A 14,268-nucleotide genomic window follows, 5' to 3' on the forward strand; every position below is an offset into this window, starting at 1 on the left:
TGATGATAGAAGAACAACTCTTAGGGCAGTAGCAAGGAAACTATGAGCTATTTATTGTTCCTTTCTTAGACAGGCTACAAGATAAAGGATGGCTTATGGTCTATTTTCTTACTTGACTATCCTGCCTGACTTGGCAAATAAAAGAGAACCCCACCGGAATTGGACTTGTTTGCTACCTTGGGAAATCTTTCTGCTTACCTACTTGCTGACCTTAGGATAGGAAATGCATATTACCTGAAAGCTAGTCGCTCGGCTGGCACGCTATCAAAGCACTTAGGATTGGCTGGAACAGAACCCCCGAGAAACTTTTTAACATTTCGGAGAATATAGAGAGGAGGGAGATAAATGTATATTTTGTATCGTTTCTTCGATACCTCGCTTACGTTTAACTTCCCTTCACCAACCTCAGAGGGTACTACGGGCTTAGACTCTCTAAGATATCCATCACTAAACTAAAGAAAGTAGCGAAAATCATAAGAGAAGCTTTGTGTTCAGAAGGTTGGGAAGGAGTACGCCCGGTTTGTCTTGATTTGCTTCATCCATGATTCCCCTTGTGGAGTGAAGTGGAATGCTAAAGATACAAAAGTGAACCGTAGGATCTCGTCTTACCCCATTGACAAAACTTGTCCAAGAAACCCTGTATGTATCGACTATGTAAATAAAGCCCTAATGTTTCAATTCCGCATACACCAAGAACGACCAATTAGCTCTAGCCAAACCTTTAACATAATTTTTCATTTATGCCCATACAAAAAGGGACAACAGGTTTTGCCCATTGGTTCAAAGAAGTATTAAAATTTCCTTGGATGTGTATTATTCTTCTGGATTTGGTCGGTTGTATTATATATCGACTTTAAAATATAAAAATTGAGCATTCTACTGTCAATGAAGTACATACTAAAATTTGGAAATGTTGAGCTCTATTGTTTGGAATAGGCTCGCTCCATCCTTCCGCCCGGCTGTGCTTTTACCTTTTTTTTTGGTAGTGGTCTCCTGGTATTTTTTTTTTAAACGCCTGCCTTTTCCAATGATGGTGGAACCAGATCCAACACTTTCGGGATATCTCCCCGTGCTGCGCTCCGCATGTCCCACCATCTGAGCTAACCTAACCTGTCCTTAGCACGGACAGCACTCAATATCTCGCAGCGGAATATGTCTACCGGAGTACGCTCCGCAAAGCTCCTCACTCGGCACACAATCTATATCCAAGTCCCCCATCGCACTCCACAAGTTTGGGACGACCCCTTTCTTAACGGTGCCTTAACACAAGGCTTCCCTACTAAACCAGTACACTAAGTACGGGATCACTACTCATGACTCCTTGGTCTTCATAGTCCTCGAGAACACGATCAACAATGTCTCCCATACATTGTATGACGAAATGCCTCCTCACTATCCAATCAAAAACCAGACTTCCAAGATCCATCTCACTCAGACCCTTTTGAATGTAGCGGATAACAACGGAGCGGGGCTATCGAATTGATATGTATTCGAATCTTAGGAGCTGGTAATCACTGATATGCTCATATTGGTGACGTTATTGTTGCTGTAATCAAAGAAGCAGTGCCCAAAATGCCTCCAGAAAGATCAGACAGAAGTAAGACGAGCTGTAATTGTACGTACATGTAAAGAACTCAAACGTGACAACGGTATGATAATACGATATGATGACGATTGTCATTGATCAAGAAGGAAATGAAATCCAAAAGGAACTCGAGGTGCGATCGCTCGGGAATTGAGACTTATGAATTTCACTAAAAGAGTCTCATGAGCTCCTGAGGTATTAAAAATACTAGTAGTGGAGACTATGATATAGTAGGGTACCAGAATATAGATCAATTAGTAGATTGTGTCTGACGCATATACATGAAAAAAGAAAATAATTATATAATTATAAGAATAAGAATTCTAATCTTAATAAAAGGAAGGGTTCGAATAGCATCTACTAATATTACCGAAAACTTTGTGAAAATACTTCTACGAGAAGGTTTTATTGAAAACGTTCGAAAACCTTAGGGAAAGTAACAAATCTTTCTTGGCTCGTGCCCCTGCTCCTGGTCTTCGAACTAGTCATTAATGGTCGGCAAGTCGGCAACATAGGTACCCTTTTTCGGTATGTGCGTTGCGAACACTTTCATTTTTAGCGTCTCATCTTCTCTGGAGAAGCTCAAATCGAACGGATAGAGCAGATGGTCCAACTACAGAACTTCTTCTTTTTCATTACTTCCATGGTCGTGCCCCGTGGCACGGCAGCACCCGTACTATTGAAATGGTTCGTCAGTAGAGATGTTCCCACTGGTGCCTCTTTTTCCAATGGTACTATAATTCCTATTCCTATCCCTTTATTCCCTTTTTTGGTCTATCTACATTCAAGGAAATTCATACGCTCCATGGACAGAGCAAAAAGTGGAGTGTTGGTCAAAGCAAGCCGCCCTATTCTATTACCAGACAAAATTGGGAGAAGCTCATCCGCTAGAAATGCTTTATTTCGTTTCGTTCCCGTTCTTCATTTCCTTATTATCGAATCCATGGGGGACTTGTCATATTTAGAATCTTTCTGCGGTCTGCTCTGTTTACAATTCTTTCGTACTCTCTTCTCTTTACCACGCGATAGGTCAGCGAAGCGTGAGCGGGCGCTCCGAAGTAAAGGCCAAACACTTCGGCCTAAGGGGAATGAGCAACAAAATGACAAGATGAGGTGCCCCGGGCACCCCCATATAGAAAGAAGGGTCGAAGGTTTTGGGCCTGTAGCTTTCCCCGCCCCCCCCTCGTCGAGTGGTGCTTGTTTGGGGGGTGTGCCACCTGAAATCGGGCTTGAAGCTCTCGCCTTACCAACGAGCCGACTGTTGATGGCTGTTGGTCACGACTACCACAAAAAAGTGAAGATGAATCTTTCTATTTCACATGGAGGAGTGTGCATCTTTATGTTGGGTGTTCTTCTGTCGTGCGACCCGATGGCTTATGTGCGACCTGTGGCCCACGCCTCCTATTCTATTTGTTCAGGGCGGGCGGCGTGAACTCTGATTCGATCCGGGTATTCAATCCCGCCGCTGAGATGCTCAGTTGACTCCTTAACCTTGATAGGAAGATGGCTTATTCCTAAATTCGTGCATAAGGGTAAGGAACTTTGGATGAATTAATGCGAATGGGTGTAAGCCTCGCAGCTCGGAAACACCCAGTGCTGACCACACTGAGAGACACGAAAGCGCAGGTAATGCCAGTTGGCGAAGTGGCGTTAAGCATCCCTAGCGGTACGCAAAGAGAGGTCGTGATGATATCATCTACGTCCGTACCGCTCCTCGTGGAGTAGATCCCGCATCCAACCAACCCTTTTTTGACCAGGGAACGGGAGAATTCCCACTACCGCAGGCAGGCCAGCCGGGCCGTGAGCGCGGTGGGAACGGGCTTCCCAAAAAGCGAGCCCCGGCCCGGGTCAGCATAGAATGGGGGGGGACGGCCCTAATGTTGTGTTGGCCGGGTTGCGGGCGGATAAAAGCGGACGTGGGGACTCGGGTCGGGGCACAGCGTAACTAAGAGAGCCATTCCATTTAGTGCGAGACAGAATGGGCGGGCACAAGCGGTCTGGTGTCCGAGCCGATTGGTCAGACGACGACTACTGCACATATTATATTAGCCGCCTATCCCGGAATGGACTGGGATGGAATAGAAAGAACGCGAAGCAACAAGCAAGGGATGAGCGCTTTGTTGCTAAAGCGCATACGTTTTCTTGCTGGGTCGGTTTGTTTTTTGGGGTGGGGCAATAAGCTTGCTTCTTCACAAGCTTATCCCCGCCCCTTTCCTGTCCGTCCCGACCGGCAGCAGTTGGGTCTCCCCATCTCTCCTCAACTTCCCCGGTCTTCGGCCCGAGCTGTATGAGGCAGAAACTCGTCCCACGTACGGTTCGGAGGCCGAGCCCCACCCCTGCAATAATGGTGCGGCTTAGGTCAACTAATACGAATAAGATACAGTTCACTCAACGATTGCCTTTGGGTCCCGAACTCCATATGGGGAAGGAACGTTGTTGTTTGCGAGGTCTCGATCATTTACATGGACCCACTTCTCATTCCATTTGTGGGAATTTTTTGATTTATAAACCGTCCCCAACGAGCGAAAGGTTCATGTTTGAACATGATGAATCACTTCGTGCCGACCTGTTGCCCATAAACTTTCCTGCCTCATATGAGAATGGAAAACTGGAAGATTTTCTGCATCGGTGGATGAAGAATCACGAACATAAGAATTTCTGGTTTAGCATGTTCCCAGAAAGAAGATACTTTTTTTCCATTCGAGAAACGAGGAGCACGACTGAAGTGGCTATACATACAAATCCATTTACGGATCTATATGCTCCGATTGGAACTGGAAGTTCCAGAACTGGCGGCTGGTATACCACCATAATGAAATTGCCTTTTATTTTTAGTATTCGGATAGGATTTCTGTTGGCTTCATCGGGAGGCTCGCGTAGTTTGTTACGTCAACTCCAAAAGGATAAGTTGCATTGGAATCGAGAAAGTTTCGTTCATAATTGCATAAAAGGAGTAAAAATAGTGGCTGCGGCGCGTCGAGGGTCAACCTTGATATCGAATAACCTTTCGAGCCTTCCCCAATGGATCTCTATCCTCCTTTGAAACCAGTAGAAGTTCACTGACCATCCCTGTCAAACATAACCCAAGGTAGGATCGAGAGGAGAAGAATAGGACTCTTGCTAGTATCATAACCTCTCGACGGGAGTGATTCCCCGAAAAGAGATCGTTCCCAGCATCCTCGAGTTCGTAGTCAAACTCACCTTCATCCACCTTTCATGGACTGGCGCGGGCAAGCGCCGATGTCTGGAGCAGGAGATGGAAGCTTGGGTTGAGGAGGCTGTCAACGAGTCATCAAAGGCGATAGATTGGTTATATTCGGATTCGTTTGCTTTTTCTTTTTTTTTGTTGTGAGAGGTCTGAGTCCACAGCTGGGGAAGAGTCGTCAGATGACAATTGAAGTAGGGGTCTGCCTCTTTCAAAGGGAAGCAAGAGTCTCATAGGGAAGGAGATCCTGCACAGACCAATCCCAATCTGGAAGAGAGTCTTGTTGTCAATGAAAGCAATGAGACTATGTCACATATCTGCCTATCTCGTGTTGTGAGCTATAAAGTACCCACCAGGGGGTGGACCAAGAAAGAGGCAGGCGATTGGGTCCTTCCCATCCTCTATGATGTCAGTCTCTTTGTCATTCTTTCACCCTTGCTGAGTAGCGAAGTGAGCATACTCAAGATCCAATTCATCAATCATTTGAGTTGGTACGAACATAGGAATCCAGACTCCGCTTGATTCGATCTTCAGTTTCGACCTTCATCAGTCAGGAAAAAGAAGAAGGACCCACTTATTCCACTCAGAGAGACCGAACCAGGCAACAAAAAGGCTGAAGGAAGTTCTCTTTCCATTCCAACTAAACTAAGTGAAAAAAGGGGGAGAGCAAAACAGAAACACAGGAACAAAGAAACTATGTCCAAACCAACGAGTCCTTTGGTCGACTCTAAAGAATGTATCGGGAGTTGGGAGTTAGCCGTCTCATAGGAGTGATAGCTGGGTTTTTCACGGAGTTTCTTCGTACGATTGAAAAAAGAGTGCTCTAGGTCGGAGAAAACAAGAAGAAGATTGTTCACCAGTCTGTCTCCCAACCTCTTTAAAGCAGCTACCTACCGTGATATGGTCTTGGGACAGCATTGGCACCTCCGTTTGCTGGATCTTCTAGGCACTCTAAAGCGCTTCCACGAGAGACAGATGGACTTTGAGTTATAGACGGAGAAGAGCCTTTAGAGGATCAAGAGTGATTCCTCAATAAAACAAATGGGATTTTGAGGGAGGGCTGAACGTGATGTACTGAAGGGTTCGCTTTCGCTGATCGGCGCCAGTCTTTCCTGCTGTGAATTTCCCAGGTCGAGAGTGGCCCTTTCCTTCTACCTTACTGAACCCATTCACCAATGATTGGATCACTCAAAGCCAAAGACCAATTCCTTCCTTTTAGGTGGTCTAGGTGGCTGGGATACTATGCCCTTATTTTTAGAGGCTCAAAGACGAGTTCTTTGAAGGAAGCAAAAGAACCCATGTGTCTCGGATGAAGTCTACCCTCTTTTTTTTGCCAGGAAGAAGAATGAGATCCAACTCAAAGTCAAGGAAAGCGGCCTAGACCACTGACTTTTGATGGAAGGCTTCTGAACATGGATTGGTCTGATAAAGCCAATTTTTCGGCGAAGAAAATATTTTATGAGAGCACTAGACCTTCTCTCTTTCAGGATTGATTCCCACTCACTGCCTGATAGTAGGCTTGGCCCATGAGACCTATTGTCTTATTGTCCTGGCTCACTTCACTACTTTGGAGGATGGGTTTTTCCCCTTTTTGGTTCGCAAACGCTCTAACCCATCGAGAAGCTCCATCCAAATTGGAGTTGATGTGAGCACTTCCCCAGAGGCAGAAGCTGAGTCTACAAAAGGGTGGGAGCATAAAATGTAGGTGAGTCAATTGCGTGTGGCCTTCAAGTATTTCGTATTGTAACAATATTCAATCGGCATCCAAACAAAGGTGCATGTACGGTTCCTAAGGGATACAATTTTGTCCTAATCAACCAACTTCATCGAGAAAGATTAAATAAGTTGATAGCGCGATCTCGTACTAACACATACTCTCTAAATATTGAAGAACTTGCATGCGGCCTTCAAGCCACAACCGCGGTATGAGTTCTGATCTCAGACTTTGTTTGGGGGCTGCTTGCCCCTTCGCGTCGACAAGGAAACTGTGGACGACAATGGGTTTAGAATTAGAATAGAACGAGGACCCTATCGAACAAATAGAGGAAAGGGCGGAAAGGGGAAAAAGTAAAGTCTAAGCGACACGACATATGGCACGAAAAGGAAATCCAATTTCGGTAAGACTTGATCTGAATCGTAGTTCAGATCCAAGTCGGTTCAGTGAGGGCGACCGCGAAAGTCACCGAATGGGTTCGGTCCGTCTTTTCCTGATCTTTGTTTGTCCCCTCAAAAAAAGGCGTGAGAGGACGTTGCAGATGTCCGGGACGGACACGACTTCTTCTAACGCTAGAAGACCACAGGAAGAAACCCGGGACCAGAGCATGTCGTGAAAGACGCACACGGGGCGGGCGTGCTTCGACCGTGTCTCCGGGGCACAGTTGAATGTAGATATCATGAACGCGAGGATAAGGATACCAGGCCGAGAAACCCGGGCAAGTACTCCCCTAATGTGCCGATCGCTAGCGCATCCAGGGCCCCGGCGCCCAGCTCCGCTGGAGAGGCCGTCACTGATCTGAAAAGTGCGTCTGCGGTTCGGATAGACTGATTCTGCGAACGCCTAGCCCCAGGAATCAATAAAAAAACAAGTGCGAAGTTTCATTTCAGATCAGTGAATAAACCGAAAAAAGAGACCTTTCTCGCTCGGCGCCGCACTATGCTCCGCTTCAACAAATGAGAGTTTTCGGTGGAACCGGTGAACCACGCGAGCTGGTTAGATGCGTGGGGCAGAGGGCTCGTAGTACCTGATAGCGCAGCTATGCAGTGGAAGGGAAGGAGCCTAAATCGACCCCCTTCTTTCTTTTTATTCAAAGACATAAAAGCACAGTACAAAGAGATTGGACTCTCGGATGAGACTAAGCAGCTACCGTTCCGACGCGCCCCTGACCCTATCTTGATTAAAACCGAAAACCCTCTCTAAGGTGGAGCCTAGTTGAAGCTGTCATTCAAAGAAAAAATGGGAATCAAAATCCACTTTTAGGGATATAGATGAAGTCTCGCTCAGTAAAGAGAGTTGTAGATTCGTAGAAGAGGATCAGAATACGCGCGCTACAAAAGGCAGCTAGCCAATGAAAGTAAGTGGAAAGAATATAGTACTTTTGTACTGACCCCTCCGGGGCCCCCGGTTGTTTTGGCGCGCCCTACCCCAACGTTAGACTATTGCCTTTTTAGCCTACGCTTGCTGCTTGCAGCATGGATTCGATAGATCTATCGAATCCATGCTTCCCCCGCCCCGAAGCGAGACTCTATCCAGATCTCAAAGAATAACGAGCTAGGCGGCCGGCGGGCAAAGAAAGGGGGCGGGCCGGCCGGTCGGGGCCTTGGCGATACGTTCTTCTTTCGAAGCGTTTTGCCAATAGAGCGAGGGCGTCCTTCTGGGGTGGGGCGTTTACTTGAAAATGACAACCGCCTGTTCCAGCAGCGGGGCCTTGCACGAAAGCAAACCGCCCGATTAAGTAGCAGTTGCTTCGCTGATGGGCCCAGTGAGGGGGGCATTGTCCCTCAGTTCTTACCAACCTCAGGTGTGTAATCGACATCTAACTTATTATCTTCTATTTTTCATGCAAGCCTGACCTCAGCTGTCCATTTCTTATTCATTCAGGGCGCCCCTAGTGGACTTGGCGGTGCTCCTTTCTCAAACCAGAACAACTCAGAACGTTAGGGAAAATAAGGGAAGACCACCTGAGCGAACCGACCGAAGGGACTTTATTACTTATCCGAACCGAACGTTAGCGGCTTAAGCTAAGCCTATCACGAGCAGCGTTGCTGCTTGATCGGCGGGGAGGAAGATCTCAAAGTATGGGGCAAAGGATCAAGCGCTTTTACTTTGCTTTGTCCCCCGGGATCCACCACAGGTTGGGTTTGAGAGCCGTGTGATGGGTGACTATCTAGCACGGTTCAGAGAGCACGTGTATGTAGTCTGCGCTGGTGAATGGAAGCCCCCGCCGCAAAAAAGAAGCGGCTTTTCCCACGGCTCTGTCACCATTGACTCTATTTATTATTATGGTAAATCATTGTATCAAGATGTCAATCTTAGATCTTATTTCAGTTCGATACGTCCACCTACGAGACTCACCTTTGGCTTTCGTCTCGGTAGGTGTATTATTCTACATTTTCCCAAAAGGACATTCATTCATTTCTTTCTTCCCCGTCGACCACTACGACTAAAACGACGCGACAAATCAAGACCCGGAAAGGATAAGGGACGGTGGTGGGCATTTGGGAAAGTCGGGCCGATCGGGTGTCTTCATTCAAGCGAGGGTACAGAGGAAGAACGAAACGAAGTGAGAGGCCGGGGGGCAGGGAAAAGAGTCGAGTCGATCGACCGGGAGAAGCAAAACGAAATCCGGATTTGGCCGAAAAAGATGCAACGTTATGGATACCATGACCGATCACCATCGAGAAAGAAGAATTTTTCTAAATCACTTCGGGTGAGCGGGGCCTTCAAGCATCCGAAATACGCCGGGGTTGTAAATGACATAGCCTTCCTGATAGAAATGACGACTCCTTCAGAAAAACTAAGTTATTCAAGTTCTTTTTACCAAAGAAGTCCCGCTCTGACGGCCCGACGAGTCATCTACTAAAAAGGACCCTCCCCGCTGTGCGCCCCTCCTTGAATTATTCGGTCATGCAATACTTTTTTAATACAAAGAACAAAATGCATTTCGACCCCGTCGTAGTTCTCAATCATTTCGTGGCACCGGGTGTGGCTGAACCATCTACGATGGGGGGAGCGAAGGGAGGAAGCTTAGATAAGAGAATACGCTCTCGCATCGCTTTTTTTGTAGAAAGCTCGACCAGCGAGAAAAAGTGTTTGGCCCGAGCCAAAAAGAGGTTGATCCACTTCATTCGCCAAGCGAATGATCTTCGCTTCGCGGGAACAACAAAAACCACCATCTCGCTCTTTCCTTTCTTCGGTGCTACCTTTTTTTTTCCAAGGGATGGGGTTGGGGTGTATAATAACCCATTTTTTGAGTATGCCCGGGAACAACTCCTAGGTCAATTAAGGATCAAATGTAGGAACCTCATGGGTAAGGATAAGGTAATGGAATTGATAGAGAAATTCATAGACCTAGGTAGGATAGGCAAATTGATAAAGGGAATAGAGATGATGATAGAGATCATACTGAGAAAGAGGATAATTCCGTACGGGTACAACTCTTATTTGAACGAAGTGCAAAAAATGCGATCTTTTTTGTCTAATAGAACAAACACTAATACCTTAATTGAGTCGGTAAAGATCAAATCAGTTTATCAAAGTGCTTCTCTGATTGCTCAAGACATCTCTTTTCAACTGAGGAACAATCCAATCTCATTTCGTTCCATTTTTAGTCAAATAGTGAAGGATATTCCTTTAATAATGCCAAAAGGGGTGGAGGGGATACGTATTTGTTGTTCTGGTCGATTAGGGGGTGCGGAAATAGCTAGAACTGAATGCGGAAAGTATGGAAAAACATCTTGTAATGTATTTAACCAGAAAATCGATTATGCTCCTGCGGAAGTATCTACTCGTAACGGAATTTCAGGTGTCAAAGTGCGGATCTCATATAGTCAAAATAAGAGGGGACGTGCTATATCCGAAACGTACGAAATATAGTAAATATAGTAAATGCAGATGTAGTAGGGGTCGCGAACCGGATGGTACACAACTTGGTTTTGGAAGATATGGCACCAAAAGTAGTAGAGCTGGTCGTCTTTCATATCGAGCCATTGAAGCAGCGCGTCGGGCTACAATCGGACAATTCCATCGTGCTATGAGCGGACAATTCCGAAGAAATTGTAAGATATGGGTAAGAGTTTCGCAGATCTTCCTATTACGGGGAAACCCGCAGAAGTTCGAATGGGAAGAGGAAAAGGAAATCCTACGGGTTGGATTGCTCGTGTGTCCACGGGACAAATCCCATTTGAAATGGATGGTGTGAGTTTGTCAAATGCTCGACAAGCCGCTAGATTAGCGGCGCATAAACCATGTTCGTCAACCAAGTTTGTTCAGTGGTCGTAACGTAATTGGTTAGTGGGGAAAAACCGGGCCGGGACTCAAAAGAATTTTACGAAGTGTTTGTTCCTGAACGAGGGAAGTGGAAAGACAAAGAGGGATAGGGAGCTCGCCTCCTTCTTTTTTGTAATCGCCGAAATTGAAATTGTACGACGACCCTTCTTGTTCCAGGCATACGACCCTGAGACGTGACGGTGTGTCACTTTTCCGGCCCGGTAAAGTGACAGTTATATAAATAAGAATAAGAAAGAGAAGCGTGATGTTGTCGTGTTGTCAGCAATCAAATTATCGTAAATAGATAGTACGGTTGCGTTGTTTCAATTTGTGTTCGTCTGTCCTTGGGTTACAAAGGTGTGGGCCCGCTTACTAATACGGGGAGGGTTCCGCATGAAAAAGACAATCTTGAACTTCTTCGTTTCGTTGGTAGAACCAACGACGACCAAAATCCAAGTCTCCCTTTCTCTTTTGGGAGCTGAGCTGAAAAAGATGGGAAATTCCAATGATTCTTCGTTCATTAGAATGTCGATTCCTCACAATCGCTCTTTGTGATGCTGCGGAACCATGGCAATTAGGATCTCAAGACGCAGCAACACCTATGATGCAAGGAATCATTGACTTACATCACGATATCTTTTTCTTCCTCATTCTGATTTTGGTTTTCGTATCACGGATGTTGGTTCGCGCTTTATGGCATTTCAACGAGCAAACTAATCCCATCCCGCAAAGGATTGTTCATGGAACTACTATCGAAATTATTCGGACCATTTTTCCTAGTGTCATTCCATTGTTCATTGCTATACCATCGTTTGCTCTGTTATACTCAATGGACGGGGTATTAGTAGATCCAGCCATTACTATCAAAGCTATTGGACATCAATGGTATCGGAGTGCGCCTCTTAACGAGGGTGATTTAAGTGCAACGAAATGTACCGGTGGTTCGCGAAGCATCTGGCTTACCGGTCATCTCCCATTCCCGTCGTCGAGAGACTAAAAGAACTATAGCATGCCAGAAACGGGGAGTTGAGAGACCTATACCCCGAAATGCTCCCAGCATAGGAGCCTATGGTTCCATTCTTGTTATTGCTGGAGGTACACATACCTCTTCTCGGTGTGGTGGAGCGATATACGAAAAATAGATGCTAAGCCTGCAATGTCCGATAACGGGGCTTCAGTAGTGAATCTATCGGCACCACAGCAGTGGCATACAACTTTGGACCTAAGGGCCGGCCCCGTTACCTTTCGGAATGGGGGATCCCCGTTGGCAACAACCACGGTAGTAGTTGCGGAAAACTACTGGGCCAAGAGAGGACAACCTGTTGTTCCTGCTCCTCCTTCTTCGCTTCGGGGACGGAGGTCCTACGGTAGGTAAGAGCACGCACAAGCACTTGACCGAAGGGGACCAGCGCTTCTACTCCTCCACCGAGGAGCCGTTCTTGCGAGAAGCAAGGGATGTCGTGAACGGTGGGAGGTCAAAGAAAGAGAATTGACCTCTGAATACAGTGATCCTATGATCTAGATAGACTCCGTCCTTTTTTTTTTAGATAAGGGTGACTCAAGAGGGGTGGGACCAGCTGGCATAATGCAGGCTGGAACGTGGGAATTCGAGGTCTCATGAACGAATTTTTTTTTCAAACATACTTTCCGGTCAGGCCTATGGAGGATCCTTTTAGATCTACGGGCCGGCCGTTCACATGAGCATAGGGAATCTATACTCGAGCCTTCGACTTGGCCCCTGACAGGATAGATGAGGAATCACTCTTGATCTGATTTATTGGGGCCTACAACTTCGCAAAGCCGACTAGCATCCCTTTCCACTGCGCATTTTTCGAACAAAGAAGACTACTAAAGGATCGAATTCGCTTTTCGTGGTGAACTGGGCCGTCCCATACCTTCATTTTTTCTCATGTGTGTTGAACATTGTCTTCCTCGGTTCCAGCTTCACTGATGTAGGTAGGGCTGGGCGAGAAAGGGTCCCCTCTTGCCTATTAGTAAGCGGGCCTTCGATTCCACCGGGGTCTTACGGTCTCATAGAGGGGGGAGAACCACCTAACTAAAGAAGAATAGCGCTCTTTTAAAATAAGAGTAGGCGTGGAGAGCTTTTTGCGGGGAAACTTGCAAGTCAAGTTTGGGGGGAGGCGGGCGTCGACCCAACCTTATGAGTATTCGGACTATAACAGTTCCGATGAACAGTCACTCACTTTTGACAGTTATACGATTCCAGAAGATGATCCAGAATTGGGTCAATCACGTTTATTAGAAGTTGACAATAGAGTGGTTGTACCAGCCAAAACTCATCTACGTATGATTGTAACACCCGCTGATGTACCTCATAGTTGGGCTGTACCTTCCTCAGGTGTCAAATGTGATGCTGTACCTGGTCGTTCAAATCTTACCTCCATCTCGGTACAACGAGAAGGAGTTTACTATGGTCAGTGCAGTGAGATTTGTGGAACTAATCATGCCTTTACGCCTATCGTCGTAGAAGCAGTGACTTTGAAAGATTATGCGGATTGGGTATCCAATCAATTAATCCTCCAAACCAACTAAACCGGGGAAGCTGAAGCGGAAATGCAATTCTCGGGTGAGGGAAGGGGGAAGCCCCTGGAAGGCTTCGCTCGCTCGCTCAAAAAGCTCTAACGCTCGTTTACGAGTGGAGTGCATAAGCCCTTATTGAAGTAGGGCGAGGCCTTACTACACGAGCTCGTAAGTCAAGCACGGAACGAGCCTTGTCTACGAAGCTTCGCTTCATCATCTTGCTTGCTTCTGGCGAAGCTTAACGCACTATAACATAGGCATGCATGATGGTATGGTAGGAAGACTCCTTTTAAGGCCGACCACTACATAGGAGCGATAGGAAGCCAAGCCGTCAAAAGGAAAGGCGAGCAGCCCTTATTGCAATAGCAAACGGCCTACTTATAGCCCTATTTATACCCTTTTCTGGGGGCATTCTAAGGTATTCAATGTTGCCGACTACTAAGACTTCTGTTTCAGCACCATTCGGAAACAATGTTAGGCCCTAAGTCAATCCAACGTTTTCTCCATCAGAATAAGGAATTCCTTATCCAACAAGAAGTCATGGATTAATTTGCCGAGAGGAAGGGCAAAGCTCAACCAATAAGTCTACTAAGCACTCGTGTGCTTATGCGTTCGTTTCCTTATATCCGCTTTTCTATTACTAAAATTGTGAGAAATACAACGATTGAAACACCTTGTTACTGGAAGCGCGTAGACCGAAAGGATGAATTGAGCCACTGGTCCTTAGTTAGGGAGAGACCTTGAGAGAAAGTGGTGCCGATAGGAGATCAAATTATTGACGTGGGTGGGAGATTGTTTGAGTAGGCTCAGTAAGGGATTACCCGCGGGCTGGGTGAAAGAGCTTTCAGAAACCTTTTCACTACAAAAGGTGTGGTGTACAACTTCCGATTCTTTGCCAACAGGCAAGTCGATACTGAAACTACGGAATCTATTCTATTGAGTTGCTCGTGA

General features: G+C 46.3%; 2 protein-coding genes and 1 pseudogene across 2 annotated transcripts; all 3 read left to right on the forward strand.

Annotated features, from left to right (window-relative positions):
• The first annotated feature begins 1,667 nt into the window (after nt 1–1,667).
• On the forward strand, nt 1,668–2,846 carry LOC140221551 (cytochrome c biogenesis CcmF C-terminal-like mitochondrial protein). Its single transcript, XM_072291318.1, has 3 exons — nt 1,668–1,718; nt 2,145–2,417; nt 2,605–2,846. Exons 1-3 carry the CDS (start codon nt 1,668–1,670, stop codon nt 2,695–2,697), a joined length of 417 nt encoding a protein of 138 aa, XP_072147419.1. The 3' UTR covers nt 2,698–2,846.
• A 218-nt stretch (nt 2,847–3,064) lies between these two features.
• On the forward strand, nt 3,065–6,882 carry LOC140221552 (cytochrome c biogenesis CcmF C-terminal-like mitochondrial protein; annotated as a pseudogene).
• Nucleotides 6,883–10,784: 3,902 nt separating this feature from the next.
• Nucleotides 10,785–13,708, forward strand: LOC117863734 (cytochrome c oxidase subunit 2). Its single transcript, XM_072291319.1, has 2 exons — nt 10,785–11,669; nt 12,902–13,708. The coding sequence occupies exons 1-2, from the start codon at nt 11,282–11,284 to the stop codon at nt 13,327–13,329; spliced, it is 816 nt and encodes a 271-aa protein (XP_072147420.1). The 5' UTR covers nt 10,785–11,281; the 3' UTR covers nt 13,330–13,708.
• Nucleotides 13,709–14,268: the final 560 nt, after the last annotated feature.

Source organism: Setaria viridis, unplaced genomic scaffold (assembly GCF_005286985.2).
Source record: "Setaria viridis unplaced genomic scaffold, Setaria_viridis_v4.0 scaffold_279, whole genome shotgun sequence".
Classification (NCBI taxonomy): domain Eukaryota; kingdom Viridiplantae; phylum Streptophyta; class Magnoliopsida; order Poales; family Poaceae; genus Setaria; species Setaria viridis.

What these genes read in the sequence shown, in the direction of transcription:
- LOC140221551 (XM_072291318.1), top strand. Translation starts at nt 1,668, where the DNA reads ATGACGATTGTCATTGATCAAGAAGGAAATGAAATCCAAAAGGAACTC. An exon ending in AAATCCAAAAGGAACTCGAG is followed by an intron (nt 1,719 to 2,144) that starts GTGCGATCGCTC and finishes TTTCATTTTTAG; the next exon opens with CGTCTCATCTTCTCTGGAGA. An exon ending in GAGCAAAAAGTGGAGTGTTG is followed by an intron (nt 2,418 to 2,604) that starts GTCAAAGCAAGC and finishes TCTTCTCTTTAC; the next exon opens with CACGCGATAGGTCAGCGAAG.
- LOC117863734 (XM_072291319.1), top strand. Translation starts at nt 11,282, where the DNA reads ATGATTCTTCGTTCATTAGAATGTCGATTCCTCACAATCGCTCTTTGT. An exon ending in TGGACATCAATGGTATCGGA is followed by an intron (nt 11,670 to 12,901) that starts GTGCGCCTCTTA and finishes GAAACTTGCAAG; the next exon opens with TCAAGTTTGGGGGGAGGCGG.